Source organism: Zeus faber (genome assembly GCF_960531495.2).
Source record: "Zeus faber genome assembly, chromosome: 5".
Taxonomy (NCBI): domain Eukaryota; kingdom Metazoa; phylum Chordata; class Actinopteri; order Zeiformes; family Zeidae; genus Zeus; species Zeus faber.
In genome coordinates, this window is record NC_137192.1 from 3787293 (window position 1) to 3813643 (window position 26351).

The 26351-nt window shown below is 42.7% G+C and overlaps 2 protein-coding genes across 5 annotated transcripts in view; both read left to right on the top strand.

The window, feature by feature from the left end:
• usp48 (ubiquitin specific peptidase 48) overlaps positions 1–1056 on the top strand; it is a 33295-nt gene extending 32239 nt beyond the window's left edge. For all 3 annotated transcript variants that reach the window (XM_080001576.1, XM_080001578.1, XM_080001577.1), the window contains one exon: positions 332–1056. In XM_080001576.1, the coding sequence (XP_079857702.1) occupies positions 332–354 (23 nt within the window). In that variant the 3' untranslated portion in view covers positions 355–1056. The remainder of the gene's footprint in view (positions 1–331) is intronic.
• Positions 1057–1975: 919 nt separating this feature from the next.
• zbtb40 (zinc finger and BTB domain containing 40) lies at positions 1976–26232 on the top strand. 2 transcript variants are annotated; one of them, XM_080000054.1, is made up of 12 exons: positions 1976–2069; positions 2835–2997; positions 8560–9032; positions 9513–9709; positions 10520–10724; positions 13114–13497; positions 16224–16430; positions 16537–16701; positions 17366–17580; positions 19700–19859; positions 23425–23687; positions 25476–26232. In XM_080000054.1, exons 2-12 carry the CDS (start codon positions 2849–2851, stop codon positions 25647–25649), a joined length of 2592 nt encoding a protein of 863 aa, XP_079856180.1. In that variant the 5' UTR covers positions 1976–2069; positions 2835–2848; the 3' UTR covers positions 25650–26232. The 2 variants fall into 2 exon arrangements, with proteins under 2 accessions (XP_079856180.1, XP_079856181.1); XM_080000055.1 differs by having other exon boundaries at positions 9534–9709.
• Positions 26233–26351: the final 119 nt, after the last annotated feature.

Here is a 26351-nt window from a genome sequence, read left to right on the forward strand (position 1 = left end):
ACTCTATGAGACGATACATTTCAAGGGGTATATCCTAATGAGATAAATGGCTATATATAGTCAGCTGTAGTATCTCGCATACAATGTGATTATCCTCATTACGAGACGGCTACGGTATGAATAACTGATGGAGTCATTTAGCTGCAGTAAATCAAAAGCCACAGAGACTCCCTATTACACTATTGTGGTACTCAAAATATTTAACCAAGGTTGGCAGATCTGAATTTGGCTTAATGCAGTTTTAATGTCTTTGTTGTGCTGATATTATATGTGGATAACATAATGTCTCAGTGTTTAATATTTATGGTTGTTTGTGTTTTTGTTTTTACAGGCACTGGGCTTCTTGGGCACTGAGGAAAACCACATTTCCGCGATGCTTGAAGTGGATGGATGTTGGACGAAAATCAAAAAGCTTGAATTTGTCAAGTGTCCATACACAAATAAGTGCTTTAATTTATGTTCTTTTTTTTCTTTTTAAGTTTGAGTAGGTTTTCTTTTATAAAACTGTGACTATGTTGCAAAACCCACTGTTCTCTCTGTATATTAAAATCTTGCTGGCTTTTGATATTTAAAGACCACGCTATGTTTTCAATACTTTGTGATTTCCCTCACTAAATATAAACAGGTTGAAGAAGTTGATGGATTTCTTTGGGTCTGGAGCTTGACTTCAGTCGTCTTGTACAGTCACTAACCTGTTTTTACTTTTTTTTCTTATTATTTTAATATGACAAAAAAATAAAGCAAAAATGTTATTTTAGAATCCTTGTTCCCAGCAAGCGGAAACTTGTGGTATCACTTTAATTTCTTCCAATACATCCAAGTAAAATGCACGAGTAACTGTTAAGTGTTACAAATATAACTGCTTTCCATGTTTGAACATTTATTACCTCAACAATAAATCTATAGAATTATGTGGCATTTAGACATAGCAACATGGTGTAAGTTTCATGTTGAAGATGGTTCCTGCAAGAATACAGTTCAAACTTCCTTGGTCTTTGCTGAGTTAAGAAATAGGCTGCAGGTAATGTTAAACTATTCTTTTCAATGTTATTTCATATGGACAATAAAGATAATGTTTCTGAGCAGAGTGCCTAATTAATTGAGTGGGATTAGAAACAGAATAAGGCAGTAGTACTGTTTGCATAGTCTGCTAAAGGCAATGACTATCGAGTACTAACTGTAAACGTAGTGACTGACCTTGGTCTGCCCCTGAAATAGTACATGTAACTAGTACTAGTTACATTTCCGTGCCTTATCTAGCAATATGGTGGATATTGGTAAAGTGGGACGTGTGAAAGTCTATTGAGAAGTAGTTGTTGAACTATTTAGAATATTTCAATTTATTTATAAAGCATGTTTAAAAATATCCAGTGTTGACTGGTGCAAAGTTTAAAGACAGTGATCAAAATATAGTGTATGAACATACACAGATCAGCTACAACATTAAAACCACTGACAGGTGAAGAGAGTAACATTAATCGTCTTGGCACAATGGCACCTCAAGGGGTGTGAAATATGCAACAGGTAAGCAATCAGTACTATAAGTTGATGTGTTGGAAGCAGGAAAAATGGGCAAGCGTAAGGATCTGGGCAAACTGTGATGGCTAGACAACTGGGCACGAACACGGCACAAGGGCAACCCACACAATGATAGGCAGGTGGTTTTAATGTTGTGGTTGATCCGTGTATATAAACATTAGATTTCAACAGTTGTCCCAATGGTCAAGTCTATGGAGTACCAAATTATTAAATCAATAAATTTCGTTTTGAAATATTCCATGAAAACACAGTTATTACAATTATTTAAAAACAGCCACCTCCACAACAATAACCCTGCATTTAATTCATTTTCATCTCTTAATAAAACGTTTCCATGACGCTTTTGTCAGTAGCCAGTACGGGCATGCGCAGTTGCTCGTTGTTGGTCCCCACCAGCTTCCGTTTTTCTTTTTCTTTTTTTTCTTTCCCTATCGTCGCCATCTTCAAAACGCCGAAGCTTTATTGGACGAGCAGAAGTGTTCATCTACGGAGTTTAAATAAAGAGCCGGACCATTTGAATAGCACGCAAGGTAAAACGGAGAGGAGGCGGAATGTGGGGAGATTTCTCGTGTTTGTTCACACCTAAACTGCTCTTTTCCTGTCACACCCAGACTGTTGCGTGGCCTGATTAAACCAACCCCCATCCCCACATCATCATTAGCTAAGAATGCTAAAGCTAGCATGGACTTTCTACCTAGGGTAGTGTAGCTACAAAGAGGAGCTAACTAGACACTACCAGAGCACAATATAACATGACAGGGCAGCTCTTTGTCGTTATAAACAAATACATTTAGAAGGTTTTTTTTCGGAGGGGCTCAGATACACCTGAAATCACCAATGATGTGTCTTTAATGTCAGAATAAACTTTGTCCAATTTATGATTTTATATATATATATATATATATATATATATATATATATAATCCAAATTGAGTAGCATCAGTCAACATCACTGTTGAACCCAAAACATCCATACTTACCCGTTCTAGATGAAAAACCTTGTACTTACCTGTCTGAGGTTCTGTGGAATAATATTAATGGATTTATTACCGTAATTTACCACTTACCTTGCTATCTGCCCTAAAGGAAACTTTCATAGAGCCATTTAGTTCATAACCTACCTGTCCTGCCCAGTACAAAATATATAGCACTCAAGAAGACCCTGCAATACTATATTGAACAAGGACAACTTGTTTTCCTCTAATTTTGTTAAAAAGGTCTTAAAAGTTATTCAACTTAACTCTCCGATACCTCTGCTAACCATCGCCATTGTTTGGTCTCCCCTCTCTTTCTAGCTTTTGGCAGCGGCATGGAGCTGCCTGATTACAGCAAGCAGTTAATGCAGCAGCTACAGGCCCTGAGGAAGGAAGGCAACTTCTGTGACTGTACCATTTTAGTGGGCGACGTTTCCCACCGTGCGCACAAGTTGGTCCTGGCAGCCTCCAGTATGCTGTTCAGGTAGACCCCCCCAAATAGCTGGTTTTACTTCATTTCGAACTTGAGTTCTTACTATGGCTTAAGCTGTCTCCATACAGTTCCACTGAAAAAAGCTGAAAGCCCCTTTAAACCAACCAAGTCTCAACTTGGCCCTGACAGGCTGTGATTGGGCCACTTGGGCACCCATCATGTGGCCCGCCCCCCAATATATATACTGGGTCACCGCTTGTCATACTTCTTCTTTGCTTATTCAGCTCTCTGCTGTTAGAAGCAAGCCCTCTTTTCGATTAAGGAATTATTATGTCGGCTGCGGACTTGAAGACATGTGCGAGCTGTGATATGACCCGCAGGGATACTTACCCGCTGTGTGTCCGCTGCCTCGCTCATGCACACATGGAAGTGGCGCTGTCTGACCTGTTCTTTTGCGTCAACTGCTCGAGTCTGCCGCTGAAAGTATCTACATCTTCAGTTCCCTCCCCAGTCGTCCCCGTACTGCTGATGGCCCTACGAGCGTGTTGGGGGAAGGGCGAAGAGGAGGATTTGGCTCTCCCATCCTCGGGCCTTGTTTCAAGGCCACGCTCCACTGCCTCTCTGGATCCCCCTCAGCATCCGTGCCAAGTGATCAGGAGGAGTTGGCCACACACCAGGAGTTGCAGGACTTCCACGCAGCCCAGTGGTGCTCCGAGGCAGAGGAGGAGCCCTGCGGGCAGCCCCCGACCCCGCTGCTCCCTGCCTGCGTCCCCTCCCGGTGCTAGAGGATTTTACCAAGTAGGTAAGGTCGTCTTGCGGCGCTCCTCAGAAGGCAGGCTCCCCTATCCAGGCATCGCCCTTGGTCGGCTCTGGACACCGAGCCGGAGTTGGGATAACTGCCTATGCCCCCCCCCCGAAAGAATCAGTAGTTGCCCACCTGTGCCCCTCCCTCACCGCAGAAAGGGGCACGTGAGGCAGTGAGGGACAGGAAGGTGCGGAGGACCTGAGCCGCTAAAGCGGGGATTCGGGATGCTGGACTGCCGGCTTGACCTCGAGTTTTAGCACGAAGACATTCGCTGTACTTATTCTCGTGCCAGCGAAAGCCATGTGGTTAATGTACACAAAGTACACACACAGTCTTTATTTCCCCTCCCTCCCTCAAGTGTGTTTTTCCAATGTGTTTATCGAGGCCCCCTGACCACTCAGAAACATGAGCATCATGGCCTGAGACTAAAATACGAGCCCGAAGCCTCAGGTGAGGCCGGCACATGAACACAGGCATGAGCCACCCTGCCCAGAGAATGTGGCCAGAGGTACAATTTGTGGGCGAATCCGCTCTGATGGCATCGCTACCAGAATACAGAGCATGCCTCTCCTCTTGTGTGAGCATATGAAGACACCCATGGGCAGTTTCTCCTTGGCTAGAGAGGACTATTTTAAAGGGCTATGCGCTGCAGTTTGCCCTGTGTCCACCAGTGTTCGCTGGAGTCACACAGACAAAGTGTCTTGGACATCCTCCATCCTGGAAGGGGAGATTCATTCCTTGCTGGAGAAGGGCGCCATTTGCCCGGTAGTGGACAGGGAGAGAAACTGCCGTGCGGCTTTTACGGCAGATACATCCTCATTCCAAAAATAGATGGCTCTTCTGAGACCAATTCTGGATCCGAGAATTAAAAAAAACAAAACATTGAGAAAGCTCCTTTGAATGTTTACACACCGTCACCTTTTCAAATCGATCAGACGGGGAGACTGGTTCACATCAATGGTTTTGAAAGATGCTTACTTTCACATACCAATTGGAAAGACACAGGAAATACAGTACTATCTGAGGTTGGCCTTTTAGGACAGAGTGTACGAGTATTGTGTTCTCTCCTTCTATCTCTGGCCCCCAAAATATTCACTATTTGTATGGAGGCAGCCGTTTCCCCTCTGCGCACCCAAGGAATTAAGGTTCTGTTATATCTGGATGACCTCCTAATAATGGCGGGGTCCAAGGAGACAGCACACTCCCACACGGGGGAGCTGCTCGACCATCTCCGCAGCCTGGGTTTTCTGGTGAATTGGAAAAAGATGCGTTGATGCGTGCACAAGGGCACGTGGGGTTATGGTCCTGCTGGGCCTGATGGCGGCTGCCTCAGCTGCCTTCCCACTGGGTCTGTTCAGGATGAGAACCCTGAAACGCTGGCTTATAAAACAGCGGGTGCGTCTATCCAGGACCTCTCCCGTGTATTGACCATTACACAGGAGTGTAGAGATGGCCTGAGGTTTTGGCTGACCATCGGCAACCTCATGAAAGGGATCCGGCTGGGTCACTGCGGGTTGTAATAAAAAAAAAAGAAAAAAAGGTGCCTCCCTGTACGGCTGGGGCACTGTTTGCAAAGACTGGATGGTCAGCGAGCGCTATGGAGCCCACGAGACCCTGGCAAATCAATGTGTTGGAGTTGGAGGTAGTCTGGTTGGCCCTGTTACACTTCACACCACGGTTGAGGGGACACCACATCCTGATACGTTCCGACAACACTGCGACAATTGCTTATATCAATCGGCAAGGTGGTCCCTAGCCATGCGTCAGGTGGCATCAAGGTTTTTGCTGTGGGCCCATTCGCGCCTCTGTTCCCTGTCAACATATCACATTCAGGGCAGGCAGAACCTGGGAGTGGACTTATTATCAAGGGGATGGCCGCAAGCGTCGGATTGGCGCATTCATCTGCTGGTCCTCGACATGATCTTGCGTCGATTCGGCCGAACCGAGGTAGATCTGTTCGCTTCGTGAGACACGGCTTGTCCTCTATGGTACTCCAACGACAACCTCCCATTGGGACACGATGCCATGGCTCACCGCTGGCCTCAGGCTCGTTTGTATGCACCCCCCCCTCCCGAGTTTCAGGGGGTGCTGGACAAGGTGAGGGAGGACAGGGTGGAATTGGTTCTGGTGGCACCTTGGTAGCCGACACAGACTTGGTTCGCTGACCTGCGGTTCCTCATTGTGGGTTTGGCTTTGGCCAGACCTTCTGACACAGGCAGCGGGGAGAATATCCATCCTGCCCCCCACCAATGGAAACTGGTAGCCTGGTTTTGGTGTTAATGCTTTCACGAAACCCCCATTCAAACCGCTCCAGGAGGTGGGATTAAAATTTTTATCGTTGAAGTCAGCACTGCTTCTGGCACTTGTCTCAGCAAAACACGTGGGAAACCTGGCTGCACTGTCTGTTCACCAGTCCTGCTTGAGACAGCTTAAGGCATAGTAAGAACTTATGTCCTTCATTCGTAAAACCAAGGTTGTAGCACAACCCAAGTGTTTTAGCATTAAATGGTCAAAATTGGGTCTTTTTTGACAAAGAAAAATGCAATTGACAATAAATTGGTGTTCTGCAGCTGAGTGACTACAACCGTTTTGTCACCGGTTGCCATGTTTGGCTGGAGGTGACCTTTAGAGACACTCCAAAAGTTTTCCCCGTCAGTGTTTTTGTATGTGTGTCCTTGATTCTGGTGCATCTATATCAGGGGTTCTCAAACTTTTTTTCATCCAAGGACCCCTTATATTGAAGAGAATAAACTGAGCCTCATGTATGCAAAAATTTGATATTAGGCCTATTTCTCACACAACTACATGTAGAAAATAATTCAACGGGAATGTATTAGAAATATTTGTATTGTACCATTTCAAAATACAAAATATAAAAACAATGTATTCAATTCAATTAACATCAATTAAATTAATAAGTAACATTGTAGCCACACAAAATGTCAAACACAAATCAAGAGGTACGAGGAGGACAGAGGAGGTGCAGCGGGGTGCGGAATTTGTTCGTCTAAAAGAAGATCATTTTATGTGTATATATTGCGAAAAAAAATAATATTTCTAAAGATTTTAGAATGTACTCCTTCAAAGGAAACAAAAATCTTAAAAAAAAAAAAAAAAAAAAAAAAATATATATATATATATATATATATATTATTTTTTTTGCAATGGGGGTGCCCGGACCCCACTTTGAAAATCACTGATCTATATCTGTATGAGTTATGCTCCAATGTATGCCAAATTGAATGGGCGTGTGCAACACACAACCCCTGTTATGGACTAATACACTGATGACTGGGCTGCGTTTTAAGGCTGATGAAAAGCAACCCACAGCCATTCCTCAGACCCTTATCATAGCCATTTGGTGGTGTTGTATTTCGTGAATTCACCATCGCTCAAAATAATCCATTTCAAGCCAGTTTCCAACATGAAATAATAGGGGAGATATTCTCTACGAGGGTATTTTATTCTCAGCTCCTTTTCTCATCTTTTTCTCCAAAATATATGGAGAGCCTTAGCCCTTTGTCCTCATTTATACCAGTCGTCCCTGTCATTGGATACGGAAATCATTGGCAATAATATTGGAAATTTGGTCAACTTCACTTACAGTGTGTATATTATGAAATTATATAGTATTTGGTAGTATGGTAAATATTTACCGTTAAGGTGGAGGTACACTTAAAAAGAAGTAGAAGTTTTTGACCAAAAAGACGTCCTCAGAACAAGATAAGAACAAATTTATGTGGTGATCTGGGTTGTTGCTGTGTTCTCTCCGCAAGCCACAGAGACAAGCTTTGTCTTTTGTCTTTCTCTCGTTCTGAGACCTCCCCCTGCCGCTATAGGTCCAAATTCCACTGTCATGGCAGGGGACAGAGTTTAACCTTCGTTTCCGGGTCATTCAACCTCCTCCTAGGTCAACAAGCTTGTTTTTTTTTCCAGAGTCGCAACTTTCAGAGCATGTTTTATATATACCATATTTCCTCAAATAAAAACCGGAAAACAAGGCTGAACCTTGAGTTTTTCGTACGCACAGCGCAATTGTATGATACAAACATTTTAAACCAAACACGTTCTGCCTTGGATCAGGACAGTGGATTACTTAATGGAGAGAGTGATCTCTAGTCCAGTGTGCGTCCTGTGTCGCCAAACAAAAAAACAAGGCAAGTTTATTATAGATGTATTTCAAGATTCAAGATTCAAGATTTTTATTTGTTACATACATAAACATACTTCCATACATATATGCAGTGAAATGTAATGCAACGCACCCGGTGATAGCACACAATAAGTCCTAGGAAAAAGTACAAAAATAAAATAAAATAAAAAGTAGAAAATTCCTTTCTAATAGACCGACTAACTGACTCCTAAAACGTAATACAGTAAGTGGAATACTTATAGAATAAGATAAAAAAAATATAGAATAAAATACAATAAAAAATAAATTGAAATAAAATGGAATAGGTTGAAGGAATATGCCTATGTATATACAGATATGTGCATTTAATTTAATATTTATTTTGAGGAACACAGCACGCAGACAACAGTTGAGGTAAATAAAAGCCCCGGTCACTATTTGAGGAAATAGTGACCGGGGTGAGTTTGATTTCACTATTTTTAATCTTTATGTAAAGCAAAGCCACTCCCAACTCCTCTCACTGTAGTGTTTGTGCTTCTTTCACTGCAGAATTCTTATTGAGTGTCCTGCTAACGGTGTTCTGGGACATGTTCACTTGTGGTTCTAATGTATTTTGTTCTTGCTTCTTTCTAAGTGTATCTCCACCTTTAGCCTTTCCTCATTCTTTCTGCACAAGGTCTCTCTTGGATGGCTCGGACACCATCTCCATCGACACGGTGGTGGTCTCGTCGCAGGAGTTTGAACGCCTGCTGGACATCGTCTACACCGGTAGGCTACCCCAAGGCAAGCACAACATCAGTCAAATCATCACCACGGCCGACAACCTGCAGATGTTCGACGTGGCCATCGGCTGCAAGAACATCCTGGCCAGCCTTCTGGGCCAACCGACGTCACCCCAGCTGGCCCCCACCATGCCACCCCAGACCCAGACGCAGACCCAGACCCAGCTCCAGGTCAAGACCGAAGAGATGGGTGGAACGAGGCCGGGAAAGGCCACTGTCATGTCTGGTCCACAGGGGGTTAACTGCACAGAAGAAGCCGAATTTGGAACCGAAAGTGTGAATGCTGCGGAAGCCAGAGCGGAGGAGAGGAGGAATGGGGAAGGACCGAGCCCTAAAACAATTCCTGTTTCTGTCCTGGGATCCCCCGGTGAGTTTCTGCCCCCATTTGTGTTCAAGGTTCTATCATTTTTTTTTCTTTTTTTACACTTTTTTCTTAGAGAGGAGTGCTTATAGTCAGTCATAATACAGAAAAAGTCAGAAACAACATGGCAAGTTTACAGGGCAATAAATAAGAGTGATGGGAAAACTGTTGTTATTCAATGCGTAATACGTTATCTTTTTTCTGCACATAGACAATTGTGGCTTGGTATTGGGCAGCAGCTCACAATTAATTTTTCGATACAAAGGGTCACGATAAAATTCCATGTTGATTCAATCCAATATTGGTGAGATGGCTTGTGATGCGATTTTGTATCAATATATTGACATTTATACACAACGTTCTGCCAACGTTTCATTGTAACATCTGACATGCATTGCAAAAATATTTCAGATAACAAATTCAGTATCATATAGAGATTAAATCTTTATCGTCTTGGTGCTTTCATGCAGTGTTTAATTTAAACAGAGTCCTTCCTCCCTGATAAAGACCAGTCAGCTCACAGGAGTAAGATAGAGGAAAACAACGCCAGCGTGTCTCACGGCTCTGATAGCGCTCTTCCGGAATGTTCCTCTGGGTTGAAGGAGCTTCTTGTTGAGGTCCCTTCCATGCCGGAGCTGCTAACTCAGGCAGCGCTGGACACCTTGGGGGAAAAGGAGGGAGAGGTAAAGCACTTTGGCTGCCCATTTGTCCTTTCTTCAACTATTGTTTTGATGGTCTGTGTTTCAGCAAAGGGCTAACTTCATCATCTCTAAAGAATGACCAAATGATTGGCTAAGGCTTGAGATGTTAGATGCCCAGAATGGCGGAAATTTGTGTTGTTTCCCCCCATCTCTTTCTCCTCTCTTAGCGTCATTGCTAACTGAGTTTTTTTAGGTAGAGAGACACATTCTTCATTTAAATTTGAATTAAAACGTAATATTCCCTAACTGAAGTAATGCTTACATTGGTATGATGACTTATACATACTTGAGGTTAGCTAACCCATGAAAATAAATAATTGTACCTTTTACTTTACCAGGTTAGAATCTTTTACAAGAGAGACTTGGCCAAGAAAGCACCAGACAATTTTACACAACATAAAACAACACGCCAAAAAAAATCCATGTTTTGGTTTTATGGATTAACGTTTCGAGGGAACTTGGGTAAATACAGAAATATGCATGTGACGATATGTCCAAAAATAATAATAATTTGACAAAGACCATTATTAATTAATCAAACATGTTTTATTAGCCCCGGGAAAGAACGCAATTATCTAGCAAACATAGATTTGCGACTGGTTTCAACTTTTCTGCTGCTTTGGCATTGATTTACTCACTGTGTGTGTGTGTGTGTGTGTGTGTGTGTGTGTGTGTGTGTGTGTGTGTGTGTGTGTGTGTGTGTGTGTGTGTGTGTGTGTGTGTGTGTGTGTGTGTGTGTGTGTGTGTGTGTGTGTGTGTGCGCCGCACGTCATCCTGCGGGAACTCTCTCAGGTGGTGCGCCAGTGCTGCGAGGGGGCCCGAGCAGGCACGGCAGCTAACAGGTTGGGGGCCAGACTGAGAGAGGGGGCCCTGAGCGGGAAGGGGATGCTGGCGTTGCTCAGCGCCGTCAGGGAGAAGTCCTCTTCCTCCTGCTCGCCTCAACTGCTCTCCCTCCTGAAGCAGCTGGAGAGGAGGACGCAGCAAAAGGAAGCAAACGGTATTGTGTGTGTGTGTGTATGTGAGATCCCCAAAACAATGTATTCTTGGAATACTTCTTTCAGAGTACAGAGCATCAAAAGTCTGATGTCCCCAAAATATGTTTTTGAATTGTTTTGCTGAAAATACAGCTCAGATTATGCATTCTAGCCATTTTAATACCATAGTGTTCTAAAACAGGCTGTTTTCTGTGTGTGTAGCTTTAATTGTACATGAGCAGCCAAGCCCGTATTTCTGAGCCAATGTGGTTTGAACGCAAGTTCCGGGTTTTGTGAGCCAATATTACTCATCTTAGAACTATCAACAACATGTAACAATGGAACGCTAAAGTGAGCCATCTATAACCACTTTGGTAAACATGCCTCCCCCTCTATGAACCCAAACCTCTATTAATTGCTAAATTCAATTAAAGTTCAATAATGTAAAGTTAAAAGGTATTATATACTCGCATATTTATTTTGTACATCTATATAGATATATAGATTTATATTTATCTAGTTTATACAGACATGGACAATTTTGTTGCTACCCTTACAGCTCATTGAAACAATGCTTCATTCCTCCTGAAAATTTATGAAATTAACAGCAATTTTCTCATGTATACCTGCAAGCTTTTGGTATGTCATTGAGTAAAGCAAAGAAACTGTGAAAAGAGATAAATTATTGCTAAAGAGATCAATTATATTCTAAAATGGCCAGGACAAATTTGTTGGTACCCTTTGGCGAATATAGAAGAACCCGCAATTTTCTCTGAAATAACTTAACTCACAAAAGTAACTGGCATCCATCATTGTTCAAGTTGATTGTGATTATTTGTCACATACATATACATACGGTCATACATTTATTCCATATTTAATAGAAATCAGTCTTTGCGTTTGACTCAACAGAATATTTAACATAATAAAACAAATGAAAATGGCCTTGACAAAAACTATCGGACCCTTAACCTAATATTTTGTTGCACAACCTTTGGCGGCAATCACTGCAATCAAGCCATTTCTGTAGCTCTCAATGAGACTTGTGCACCTGTCAACAGGTAGTTTGGCCTACTCTTCCTGAGCAAAGTCCTCCAGCTGTCTCAGGTTTGAAGGGGGCCTTCTCCAGACTGCATGTTTCAGCTCTTTCAATAGATGTTCGATAGGGTTCAGATCAGGGCTCATAGAAGGCCACTTCAGCGCTTTCACACTGGGCAGTACACGGTACAGTAGACACTGATGTACCTTGACCTTGGAGTTCCGCTTGTACCTCTTTGGAAGTTGTCCTTGGCTCTTTTTCTACCATTTTAAAATGCTCTATCCTTCTGTTCAATCTGGGGTCGATTTTCCTCTTGCGGCAGCGTCCAGGGAGGTTGGCTACAGTCCCATGGACCTTAAACTTCTTTATTATATTGGCAACTGTAGTCACAGGAACATCAAGCTGCTTGGTGATGGTTTTATAGCCTTTACCGTTAACATGCTTATCTATCATTTTTTTCTGATCTCCTCAGACAACTCTCTCCTTTGCTTTCTCTGGTCCATGTTCAGTGTGGTGCACATGATGATACCAAACAGCAGAGGGACTACCTTCTCCACTCTAGATGTGATACCAATTAAAGAAAACAGTTAGTTTGAAATATCACTATAATCAAATTATTTATAATCTTTTGATTGCAGTGATTGCCTCCAAAGGTTGTGCAACAAAATATTAGGGGTCCCATCATTTTTGTCAAGGCCATTTTCATTTGTTTTATTATGTTAAATATTCTGTTGAATCAAAAATCAAACGCAAAGTCTGATTTCTATTAAATATGGAATAAACAATGATGGATGCCAATTACTTTAGTGAGTTATTTCAGAGAAAATTGTGGGTTCTTCTATTTTCGTGGAAGGGTCCCAACAAATTTGTTGAAGGGTACCGACAAATTTGTCCTGGCCATTTTAGAATATAATTGATCTCTTTAGCAATAATTTATCTATTTTCACAGTTTCTTTGCTTTACTCTATGACATACCAAAGGCTTGCAGGTATACATGAGAAAATTGCTTTTAATTTCATCACTTTTCAGGAGGAATGAAGCATTGTTTCAATGAGCCAATTAACTGTAAGGGTACCAACAAATTTGTACACGTCTGTATATACGGTATATCTTCGCAAACTGTTTTAAATGTTAAAGAACCCAAAGCATTTGACATTGTGAACAGCAAGTCAAGGAAAAGATAAACAACATAATCAACAAATGTTAGTCCAGCTAGCTGGTGTTTCTTCCACTAGATCATAAAATCAGACCTCCACTTCAGTTTAGAAGTTTTTGAAAGGCCTAATCTTCCGCCACCTTACAATGCTACGCCAGTTCAGTTCATTCTTTCATCGTGTCAGAGGCTGATGTATTCTCCCCTACTCCCCGAGCAGCCTCACCGCAGCAGCCTCTATCTCCCAGCCTGGCTGCCAACAGCACCAACGAGGACAAGGAGCCTGAGGACAAGGGCTGTGCAGATGGTGTGGTGGACATGAAGGTCAAACCTGATAGTAGTCCGGCCTCCCCCGCTTCACCCTCGCAGCCCTACTCCTGCCGCTGGTGCAAGAAGGGCTTCAGCTTCAAGTGCCGCCTGCGGGCCCATGCCAAGCGCTGCCCCAAGTCCCAGGAGCTCAAGCACCAGTGTCCGCTGTGCCCTAAGCGGCTGCCCACACCAAGGGCCCTGCAGCGCCACCGCGCAGAGGTCCACCCCGAGACGGCGCGCATCAAAAAGAAGGTGGCCTGTGACCTGTGTGGGAGGACCTTCGCCCACCCCTCAGGTAAATAAAAAAAAACAAAAACGTTATCACTTTGCGAGATCTCTTTGTTTACTGTCTGTGTTTGTACACCACAGTGTGTTGGATGTTGACCGTGAAAACAAACAAAGATTCTCTGTTTTTGTATTTTACTTCTTGTAATGGAAACAAGTAGTATTAATGAGGGAGAAACATGGCAATCTCTATGTCTAAATGATTTATAGGAGGAACACAACATAAATAATTTTTTTAATGCAATTTTATATATCTACTTTTATTAGCTTATTCTTGCCCTGTTTTTAAGAAATGCCATTCTTAAATTATTTTATTATTCTAGTTTTTGAATGCATTTTGCTTGTTTTTTTTCGCTTTTATTGTTACTATTTGACGGCCTTATTTTAATGTAAAGCACTTGGAGTTAAATGTTGTGTTTATTATTATAAACCTTGCAATTAAAGGCCTTGATTCATTATAGTGTAAGACATGCAGTTTCCCACATAATCCTACTGTTTTACACCAAAATTTTGCAGGTATACCCCGTTTTTTTAGGCGCAGGTAAACCCGCTTAAAATAGGCGATTGACACCTGTCCCATTGCCAGGTCCCATTGGGGGAAAAAACGGTTTATCACCCAGCAAGACTCGGTTCACTTCATTCCTACAAAAGAGCTGTTTAAAAGAATTTAATCGTTTGTGAGCGACCCAACACTACAATAGAAGCAGCATGGAGTATTCATGTCTGCTCCCGCGCCTCGCCAGTGCACTATGCAGCGGGGAGTGGAGATGCTCCTCTGTTTTGGAGACCGCTTGGGGCGGTGCTGGAGTGGCTTGGAGCCTGGTGGGGGGTGTGGGGTTCTCCACTGTAGTCCCCTTGGAACAGTCCCCACACTCAAAACATTTCATGTTCCCCCATGTGGGAAAATGTCATTAACTTCTGTTTTTTTGTTTTTGGATTCTAAATCGGACATGAAATGATGGAATGATACACGGATATGCCTGTCTATTTATGCGCCAACGTCCGGAACCTAAACGTGCGTCGCATCGTGAAGGAAAAAAGGCGAAAATTAATGGGTTGACCCAGGTGTCCTGTTTCCATCAGAGCCGATGGAGCCGATTAAAAACCCTTGTCTATTGCAGGGTTATTTGACTCGGGACTGAAACCCGTGTGTTACCTTTCCCACTATTGACAAATGCCGGATGTTGGCGAGTATTACTGGGTTTTTGGCCCAGTGGGAAAGGGGTATTCGATTCTGTTCGTGGTGGTAGCTGACTGGTGGGGGGGTGTAAGAGAGTGACTGAGAGTCCCTATTACATGCGGTGCTTTTTTTTTTTTTTTGTTAAATGAAGAAATTTAGTGAAATAAAATAAATCTAAAATAAAAACACAATGTTTTCATTTGCATCATTTAGAGGAACGACTGTCTATCTCCAATGTCTCCATTACGCAAATTGCGCCCCAATCCCTCCCATCCCCTAGAGGACACACAGAGGACCCAAAACGTACTTCCGTTTTTGATCAACGATATCATGTTATTTTCGCTTAATTATATTTGCTTGAATGCATGATTGGAATGACAGATTAATAGATCTGGATCGGCCTGGATTAATAGATCCAGGGCTTTTCATAAAACATCCTGCACATGATCATGTTTTGATTCAAAATGGGCATGGAGAGGAGGGGCTATTCAGACAGGGCCATTGTCAATTGGTTTGTGAGCGAGAGAGAGCGAAAGCGGGGCAGGCGGGCTGAGTGAATCAATGCGCTGTGCGCAGCTCTACGATGAAGAAAGATTTTAGCCATTTTTAATATAAAAAAATTGAATTACAATATGTGGCGGTCAATGTTGATATTGTGGCGGGCCGACACAAATAAATCAAATTATGGAAAACACTAATGTGTATTGATATTGATAGTATATATTTCCAATTGATATTGATATATCAATTGGAAATACCTTATTTGCCCCCTCTTAAAAGATTATGATTTAAAATGTATGCTGCTGACGTATTTTGCAGGAATACATAACAGTATATTTAACAGTTATGTCCATGACAAAAATGCAGACGAGGAAAAAAAAAAAACTTAAAAAAACTTAAAAATATATATATATATGGTATGTGGGAGGTTGACTGTAGGCTTCAGCGCGTGATCTGCTGTGCATTACTCCAAACAAAACCAATAAAAACAGTGTGCTTTTATTGTAGACATGTTTTGTTTCCGACATTTCCCAATTGAATGAAACAAAAAAAGCACGGCCAAGGAAACTTTCAAATTAGGCCTTGTAGATCTAATATGAGTGAAGATTCAGCAACTGGATTTCTTATTTGTCACCTCAAATTTGTTCAGAAACAGATTTTGGTGGACTGATAAGGTGTGAAGTGAAAGTAAAAGTTGATGTGCTTCATACAACAGGCTCACAGAACTGGGGAAAACAGTACCGGAGTGGGTGTGGGGAGCAGCAGCTTATTTTCATTTAAAGCGACACACACAGAAACAAAACGTCAAGAACAGGAGGGGTTTTGAGGCATTTAGAATGGCTAGAATGCATTATCTGAGTGATATTTTAAGCAAAACTGCAAACTGCAAAGACATGTTTTAGGGACCTCAGAGAACTATATTAACTTCTTGAAAACTAGTGTAATATGTCCCCTTTATGGTGGAAATCCATAAGATCGTCTGTATATTACACTATTCACTCCCTTTTTAATAAATTTTGTTAAATTTTTGTTTTGATTGACTGTCACTGACCTAGGCATGATCTACCACAAACGGACGGAACACTTTGATGAGAAGCCATACTCGTGTGAGCAGTGCGGTGCCAAGTTCGGGGCCAACTCGTCGCTGAAGAACCACATACGCTTGCACACAGGAGAGAAACCCTACCACTGTAAACACTGCGACATGACCTTCAGTGTGGCTGCGGCACTGGCATACCACACCAAGAAGAAGCACTCAGAGGGTACAGTGAACACACACAGGCACACCAAAGAATAGTCCATTTTGTAGCCAACCAATCGTGATTGTGCGCGCGTGTGTGTGTGTGTGTGTGCGTGTGTGCATTTAAGGCAAGATGTACTCTTGCCAGTATTGCGAGGCCCTCTTCGCCCAGTCCATCGAGCTGACCCGTCATGTGCGCACACACACGGGGGACCGCCCCTACGTGTGCAGGGAATGTGGCAAGGGCTACAGCCAGGCCAGCGGTCTCACAGTCCACCTCCAGACCTTCCACAGTAAGACCCTCCCTCAACTCCAAACTCGCCTGGGTTAAAGCGAGCACAATGAGAATATGGCAAATGTATACAGTATCTGTCAATGTTATCTAGATGACAGGGAAACTACACAATAACAATATGGCAATATACAATAAATATAATGATAAACAATAAATATAAACCTAAAAGGTAACAAGAAAAACATATAAATGACCTAAAAAATAATAGAGAAAAATTTGACATTATACATAAAACCTAAAAACTAACTAGAACATAGTTACATTTGTCACAAGTGCAATAAACCTAAAAGGTGAACAATACACTAACAGTTAACCAGAAAAATGTACCCAACAATAAACTTAAAATAAATTGGTAATATACAATAAACCTAAAAACTAAGCTAAATAATTAACAATAGCTAATGAAAAAAATTACCTTACAATTGCTAATGAAATTAATACAAGAATACCAGAAATCAACCATTAAAAACAGTTGTTTCTCATTAGGATACCAGCGCTATAAAGATAAGAGACGTACAAAAGTATTTTCCTGTTTGTTGGTTGGTCCGAATGATGACTCCAATAGTTTGCGTGCAGAAAAAAAGTCCAGACTTCTAACTTGAGTTTATTTGTGTGAATTATTGTTGAAACAACGCATCGATATCCTTCCTGCCCTCAATCAGACATCCTGGAGCCCCACGACTGCCAGAAATGTCGGCTGAGCTTCCGCTCCTTGGAGGAGCACCAGCAGCACATCCAGGAGTGCCACCCGAAGGACTTCCACAGGTGTGCAATCTGCCACAAGGTTTTTACCAGCGCCGCCCTGCTGGACAAGCACAAAGGCACACACACCGGTCTCAAGCCCTACAGCTGTGACCTCTGTCACAAGTCCTACCAGGTCAGTGTGTGTGTGTGAAGGGTTTCCAGTCAACAGGTTTGTACTGTTGGTAATAGTGACTCTTGAGGCTGGGCTATTTACTGCACCGCGTTCCAAATTATTATGCAAATTGGATTTAAGTGTCAAACATTTAATTTTTTGTTTCTCAATTAAACTCATGGATGGTATTGTGTCTCAGGGCTCTTTGGATCACTGAAATCAATATCAGACACCAGTGATAATTAGTTTGCCAGGTGAGCCCAATTAAAGGAAAACTACATAAGAAGGACGTTCAACATAATTAAGCAGGCCACAGGTTTCAAGCAATATGGGAAAGAAAAAGGATCTCTCTGCTGCCGAAAAGCATTAGATATTTCACGAAAACTTAGGCGTGATCATCGTACTGTGAAGAGATTTGTGGCTGATTCAGAGCACATACAGGTTCGTGCAGATAAAGGCATAATGACGAAGGTTTCTGCCAGACAAATTCATCGGATTAAGAGAGCAGCTGCTAAAATGCCATTACAAAGCAGCAAACAGGTATTTGAAGCTGCTGGTGCCTCTGGAGTCCCGTGAACCTCAAGGTGTAGGATCCTCCAGAGGCTTGCCGTTGTGCATAAACATACTATTGGGCCCCCCTTAACCAATGCTCACAAGCAGAAACGGTTGCAGTGGACCCATAAATACATGAAGACTAATTTTCAAACAGTCTTGTTTACTGATGAGTGCCGTGCAACCCTGGATGATCCAGATGGATGGATGGAGTAGCGCATGGTTGGTGGATGGCCACCATGTCCCAACAAGGCTGCGACATCAGCAAGGAGGTGGCGGAGTCATGTTTTGGGCTGGAATCATGGGGAGAGAGCTGGTCGGCCCCTTTAGGGTCCCTGAAGGTGTGAAAATGACCTCGGCAAAGTATATAGAGTTTCTGACTGAGTACTTTCTTCCATGGTACAAAAAGAAGAACCGTGCCTTCCGTAGCAAAATCATCCTCATGCATGACAATGCACCATCTCATGCTGCAAAGAATACCTCTGTGTCACCGGCTGCTATGGGCCTAAAAGGAGAGAAACTCATGGTGTGGCCCCCATCCTCCCCTGACCTCAACCCTATTGAGAACCTTTGGAGCATCCTCAAGCAAAAGATCTATGAGGGTGGGAGGCAGTTTGCATCAAAACAGCAGCTCTGGGAGGCTATTCTGACATCCTGCAAAGAAATTCAAGCAGAAACTCTCCAAAAACTCACAAGTTTAATGGATGCAAGAATTGTGAAGGTGATATCAAAGAGGGGGTCCTATGTTAACATGTAACTTGACCTGTTAAGATGTTTTTGATTGAAATAGCTTTTGATTTCAGTAAATATGACCTAATGCTGCAAATTCAACAAATAACCATTAGCAGTTCTTTACAACCTATAAAATGTTTTGAAACTCTGTTGTGCATAATAATTTGAAACAGTGCATTATGAGTTTTTTATTTTTGAAAGAAATACTGTTATCATTGGGAGGTTTGTTCAATAACGTTCAAATTATACCCTAATGGTTGATGACTTGAAAATTATACTGACTGTCATTTGCATCAACTATTTTGGAAAATCAGAGAAAAATATCATTTGCATAATACCTTGGAACGCGGTGTATGATAAACAATACGATAATAAGAGCATAATACCCTTTTATATGTTATAATGATAGCAGTATGACGGTATATCAGATTTTCAAATTAAAGTTCCAGACCTAATATCCCAGACCTCTGTTGGTGAGAAATTGTACAGCATATCTTGTCATCTTGAACAATTGACACCAAAATATGAGGCCATCTTCAATTCCTGCGGATGCTATGCTGCAGAAAAAAACATCAAACAACAAATGTACCCGTCACCCAGCATAAAGCGGTCTGATACTGCTTCCATTGAAGTCAGTACTTGGAAAAAATCCACTTCCTACTTGGAGAGTACAAAGGCCAGGGTTACAAATTTTACAATGGGAATTCATGTTTTCCCGAGCTGAGGCGATGGGAACACATGGCACGGAAGCTGAGGCCGCTGACTCGCAATTACAGATTTCTGACTTCCAATGGAATGCACCTTTTGCGAAGTTAACATTTCCTGCCCTACTTTTTCCGCCCGTCTCTATCCGCAGCAACTGTCGGGTCTGTGGTACCACAACCGGACCACCCACCCGGAGGTCTACGCCAGCCAGACCAGAATATCCCTCAAGACCCTTGTCCAGTGTGACATCTGCTTCAAGTTCTTCCCCAACACCTGCAGCCTGAGCAGCCACCAGGTGGCAGAGCACAGTGGTGAGGAGGATGGTGTCCCAGCTGGATGGCTCACACTGCGTCCTTAAAGGAAGTTCAGTTTCTTTTATGTTCATCCCAGTTTTGTGCTCACCCCTCATGTCAGACGTATGTAGGTAGGTGTCATTCTCGCAGCGGTCCAGCCTTTTCTTCAAACTGGACACATGGTTCCACACTCCTGTCAGGAGTTCAGTGCAAGTAATAGGGGACACATTTATTTGGTGACACTTCTCTCAATGCAGCAGTATTCTCAAAATTGCATTTTATTGAAATAACTCCTCAAATTTGCAAAGTCAGACTACTGTGACATCCTGTTAGCTTTGCCTAAACTCTACCTAAGCTCTGCCGAGTTTTTGCACTGAATGCAGGTTGTGAATATGTCCCCCATTACTTACTTTCAACTCCTATTACTCTGTATGGAGCCGTGCATGCCAAGCCGAGTATGGAGAAAAGGCTGGACAATGACCTACATACTACATGAGGGGTGAGTAGAAAAAAGGGATGAACTTCCAAAGATCTGATCTATTCCTTTAAAGTGTTCAAGATTCAAGATGTTTATTTATCACACACATATACTGTACATATGAGCATACATATATATAATGAAATGTCATTGCAATGCACCCTGAGATTATGCACAATAAGTACTAAATTGACACAATAGCTAACTAATTACTTACTAATTGAACTGATTCCTAAAACTTAATGCAGTTAGTAAATAGAATAAAATAAGAGTAAAAGTTAATATACTGAGTGGGGATACAAAATAGAAATAAGAGGAATAGACTATTATATATATACACAGATATGTGCAGTAAAGTGGCATGTAAATAAAGTATGGCACAGCAATACAGTAACACCGTACAGAACAGCAGTACAGCACAGTATGCTATGAGCCAGTACAGTGATACAGTATGCAGTACAGTATGCAACATACTACACAGTAATGAAGGGGGGCCTATGTGTGTGTCTCAGTGAGGGTGAGTTCAGCGTTCAAAGTCCTTATGGCTTGCGGGAAGAAACTCTCTCTCTGTTCTTGCTGTGTGACTGCAGCTCTTGCCCGACCACAGCAGCTGGAACAGTCCGTTGTTGGGGTGGTGAGGATCCGTCATGATCCTGTGAGCTCTGCTACTACACCTCCTGATGTATAAGTCCTGCAGGGACGGGAGGGTAGTTGCAGTGGTACGTTCGGCTGAACGCACCACCCTCTGCAGGGCCCACCTGTCCTGAGCAGTACAGTTCCCAAACCAGGCAGTGATGTTGCCTGTCAGGATGCTCTCCACCGCTCCAGAGTAAAAAGAGTTGAGGATGAATTGATTTTGTTTTGCTGACGTTCAAGAGCAGGCCGTTGTCCAGGCACCAGAGTGACAGGTCAGCCACCACCTCACGGTAGGCCTTCTCGACGCTGTCAGTGATCAGGCACACAATGACGATGTCGTCAGCAAACTTGATGGTGTTGGAGCTGGACCTGGCCACATAGTCATGTGTACAGGGAGTGCAGAAGGGGGCTGAGGACGCAGCCCTGGGGGGATCCTGGGTTCAGGGTGAGGGTGCTTGACGTGTGCCCCCCCCACCCTAACCACCTGGGGCCTGGTTGTGAGAAAGTCCAGGATCCAGGCACACAGCCAGTCTGGTGGGGGCTATGGTATTGAAACCTGAGCTGTAGTCGATGAACAGCAATCTCACATAGCCCCACTTCCGACCATCCAGGTCCATGAGCGTGGTGTGCAGTACCTGGGAGACCGTGTCGACTGTGGATTTGTTCGGCCGGTACGCGAACTGCAGCGGGTCAATGGTGCTGGGGAGGGAGGCGCAGATGTAATCCTTAATCAGCCTCTCAAAGCGCTTCATGACCACCGAGGTGAGGGCCACCAGACGGTAGTCATTCAAAGCAGGCTGGAGAGGTGTTCTTTGGCACAGGGATGACGGTGGACCTCCTGAAGCAGAAAGGGACCACCGACTCGGCCATGGAGGCGTTGAATATCGTAGTGAGCACCGGGGCTAGCTGGCTAGCATAGGTCTTCATTACTCGCCCAGAAATGCCATCTGGCCCTGCAGCTTTCCTGTTGTTCACACGCACCAGAGCCCTCCTGACATCATGCTCAGACACTTGAGAGTGTGCGCTTATCCCTAGCGGTGTAACTCAAATTAGCCGGCAAGCTAGCGGTGTTGTTGCCAGCCTCAAACTGCGCATAAAAGGATTTCAGTTCGTTGGCTGGAGGCGTCCACACTCGAGGCTGGGGAGGAGTTGCTCTTGTAGTTAGTAATAGTCTGCAGTCCACTGTGTCTCTGAATATCCGTTTAGCATCCTTCACCGCCCTGCACAGTTTAGGACACCGCTTTGTAATTGTCAATATATCCGGATACTCCTTTGTAAGCGGCTGTGTGAGCAATCAGAGTGCCACGGATGGATTTATTGACCCACAGTTTCTGGTTTGGGAATATCCAAACTTTTACTGTGGGTACAATGCTTTCCGCTAACGTAGCTAGTACTTCTGTAAACCTGCTGACATCACTGGTACTTGATTGGAACATGTCCCGGTCGTCACTCAGAGGGTCCTGAAGCACGGCCTTTGATTGGTCCGAAGATGGCCGTGCTGAATTCCCGCGGGAGGAAGAATGGACAACATGAGGTGGTCATCTGTTCCAGGTTCGGTGAGCAGGAGCAGGAGAGAGTCTTGATTTTATTGGGGTTACATGAGCTACTGTTAGTCACGATGCAGCGCCTCCACCCTTGGATTTCCCTGACTCCCCCTATCTGTGGGCGTGGAACACAGAGAAGGACTCGGCTGGATGTATGGCCTGGTCCGACACCAGCGGATTCAGCCTTGTCTCAGTCAGGCAGGGGACACAACAGTTCCTCGTATCCCGTTGGAATTTAGTCCTCGCTCGAAGGTCATCCATCTTGTTCTCCAGGGACTGAACATTGGCAAGAAGGATGCTGGGCAGAGGACGGTAAGGTACAGGGACTGCGTTGTTGTTGTTATTTTCCTTGTTGAGCGTGGCGCAGAAATCTCCACTAGCCTCTCTGGATCAATGAATAAAATGTCCTAAAGTTGATCTTTCAGGGAATTTTTTTGTATTCACCAGTGCAATGCGGCTGTAGGAGATCACTGCCATTGAGATTTTGACAGACATGGTGTAGTAAAGTATAAAAATGTGCACAATCGACACAGAGCGCTTGCGCAAGTGACCACAAGGGGTGGCACCAAGTTGCAGCACTCAAATTAACTTGTGAGATAGTGGACTGTTTTGTCAAACGTACGACAGAAAGCTCTTTTTGGTTTTATCAAAGATTGTCCAACAAGGAAAGGACTGAAACTAGTGTCAACATTGAAATCGTGCAAGAAACTTGACAAGAGTCTTGGTTTGTTTTGATTGTTACAAGAAGTGCTCCCTCTAGTGGTAGGCAGCAAAAACCTGTAGCTTTTAAATGCAAATATGAAAAACACTTTTTCGAAAGTTATGTTAGTATTTGTAATGAAACATTGCATACAATGTGATTTATTTTCCCCACCGATAAATTCATCCACTTAATGCCAAAATGTCAATCCCTCCATCTTTTCAGAGTCAGCGGCTCTGGCGGTGCGCTGCCCCCACTGCCCCGCCATCTTTGCGGGACAGGAAGAGATGCTGGAGCATGCTGGCAGCCAGCACTTTGCATCCGACTGCCCAGCCTTCGGCTGCTCCCTCTGCCCGCTAGTCTGCCCCACCCAGCTGCAGCTCCAGGAGCACTTCCTGTCCTGCCACACGGGAGCGCTGGCAGAGCAGGGTGGAGGAGACGACAACAAAGATGGAGGGGAGGGGGCACAGGCGTCGACCTCCAACGAGGTAAAGGTCGGCCTTCAGGATGGATAACGGGGGCACCCCAATTTTGTTGAGTATCGATCGGGTCAAATACTTATAGACTTACACCACTATTTTAGTGCTGCAGGAATGAGTCCTAATACCCGGAAATTAGACCACAGAGGTTGTCAGGGACATTAAACGTCATCACACCGAACACGGAAAGTCATCAACTCACTAGTCCAACTTTACAGCCGCTAGTGGTGTTTATACTCACATTTTTGCAAACTATTGTAACTCAAACTTTCCAGGCCTTTGTAGAGGAGGTAAGCGTGCAAAATCTAAATTTTAACTTTTAACAATACAATGATGCAAGTAATTAAATAATAATAAATTACAGTTTGATTTAAACAGATACATAAGTAAAGATACAAATAGGTAAATAAAGGACAAACAAATGAACCGTAAAAAAAGGGTTAAATAAATAAAAAATAAAAATAAAACATGGCAGGGGTCAAGATAAAAGTTACTTTAAAAGGGTTACTTAAGTGGAAACATTCAATTGGGAGCAGTCTCACAGTTTTAAAAGCTTTTTTGTCAAAGTTATTGCCTTAATATATAGCTCCTTTTCTTTCTTGAAAACATGAAAGTGAGGTTTTACTTTATCAAATTAAATTTGTGAATGTAAAACTTGGCAAGAAAATACTCTTTTTCATATATTGTGTTGATCCTAAAAAAAAAGAAAAAAATTTCCAGTAGAAGCTCAAAGTTACAGATAATAATAATAATATATATTATATTATCCAAGATAAATCTATAAATATCTTGCCACAGATTATGGTATCCATTCACTTCCAACCGTCTCAGTATGGGAATCACAGAAGGCACAGCTTAAATCAATATCATTTTTGAATTTAACAAAGAAAGACCTTTCCCGGTAGCACCGATGAATGATTTTAAATGAAACTTCTTGCACCTTATTGACCAAAAATAATTTTTGCGGGAGAGCCCAAACTTTTTTCCAGCATAAATTGTTTACATGACTATTCTAAAAAGCAACTCCAGGAGAAACAGAAACAATATTACATTGAAAAGGAGCAGGGATCTTACGACCAGATGAGTCAAAGCACACTTTTCCAATTGGTAAGTCAGCTACATCAGTATAGGGAACATCAAGAACAGAAGCAACAACAACCCTTAAATAATACACACACCAGATGGGATAGCAATGTCAAATTGTTTGAGTTACAGGTATCTGATAATTTTGAAGAAATTCCTGATAACTAAATAAAACACCATTACTGTTGAGTAACTGACTTACCCAAGCAATGTTATTATTGAACCATCCTTTGAAAAATAGAGATCTGTTTTTGTAAATGATATCTCTATTTTTCCATATAGCGTAGCGGCTTGATATCTAATTAGAAGTTGGAAGCTAAGTGGTGGTGTCGTTGAAGTCATGCGATCGTGGTGTAATTTGATGCTAACTTCAGGGTTGGCCTACAAATATATCATCCCTGTACCACTCTATTAGAACATAAAGCTATAATACACTTTAACATTATCTTTTTTTTTTTCTCTATTGCCGACATCTAAGATGTGTCAAATGAAGTGGAATTAAGTCCTTCTTTAATGTGATGCATATGATATGGCTTTTTGTATCACATTTTCATTTTTTTAAGTCTTTTGATATTGAAACCCTTTTAACCTCATTGCTGGTATCCAATGCCTGAAGCAGTATGGACACAATTGTTTTTGTCCGTTATTCCCTAGATGACAAAAGCAGATGATAATAAAAGTCACCACTTTTTAACTGCCTCGCTGTGTCCCCAGGTAACCCCAGCCGTCGGCATTTCTCTGGATCAATCACAGCTGGCCGGGCCCCAGCAGGTGTTTGTCTCCCTGGGAGACGGGGAAGGAGGGGGCTCATCCTCGGAGGTGGTGGCGGTCAACGTGGACGACCTACTGAACGGGACAATCACTTTCATCTGCGGGGACAAGCAATAAAAAAACTCCTCTGGAGTCAGTGGTTGGGTTCCAAATGCATAGAGACCCGGCGGTAACCAAACGCCACATGTTTTTTTGTGTGAAGAATACCATTGATATCAATACGATGAAATCAGGTGTAAAGAGAATCGCCCCAAAACAGAAAAGCCATATTCAAGAGAGAGGGTGGTTTTGCGTAACTTCCGATGCTGTTAATTAAATCAGCATCAATTAATAAATGTATCAATCAATTAATGGTTGATTTGATTAATTTTTATTAATTATTTTAGTAATTGATTGGTTGATTAATTAATTTTTTTAATGTTAATTTAATTAATTGAATGCAATTGACCGTTTCCAATCAGCAGGAAGCTACTGTAAGAGATGATTTGACTGACATAAACTAAGCTGGAAAACAAACCACAACCGATTCAATTCAAACGTATTTATTTGTTCAGTAAATATTCAAGTGTCAATGTTAACTTTTTCTGGGACCAACATGGACCAAGTGAACGAAACCAACGCTCTGAATTGTTTAATAAATAATCCCTGCTGACTCAAAAAGTGCTCCATCCTGAGTTACGCAGCTTGGGGACAAAACTGATTGCTATCTTCTGTTTTGTAAAGGTGCTCTTTCACTGTTCCCAAAGCATCCAGGAGAACCTGTTGTCTTGCAGCTTTTGAGAATGATATTAAATACAGACAAAGGGAGTTTTCGAATGC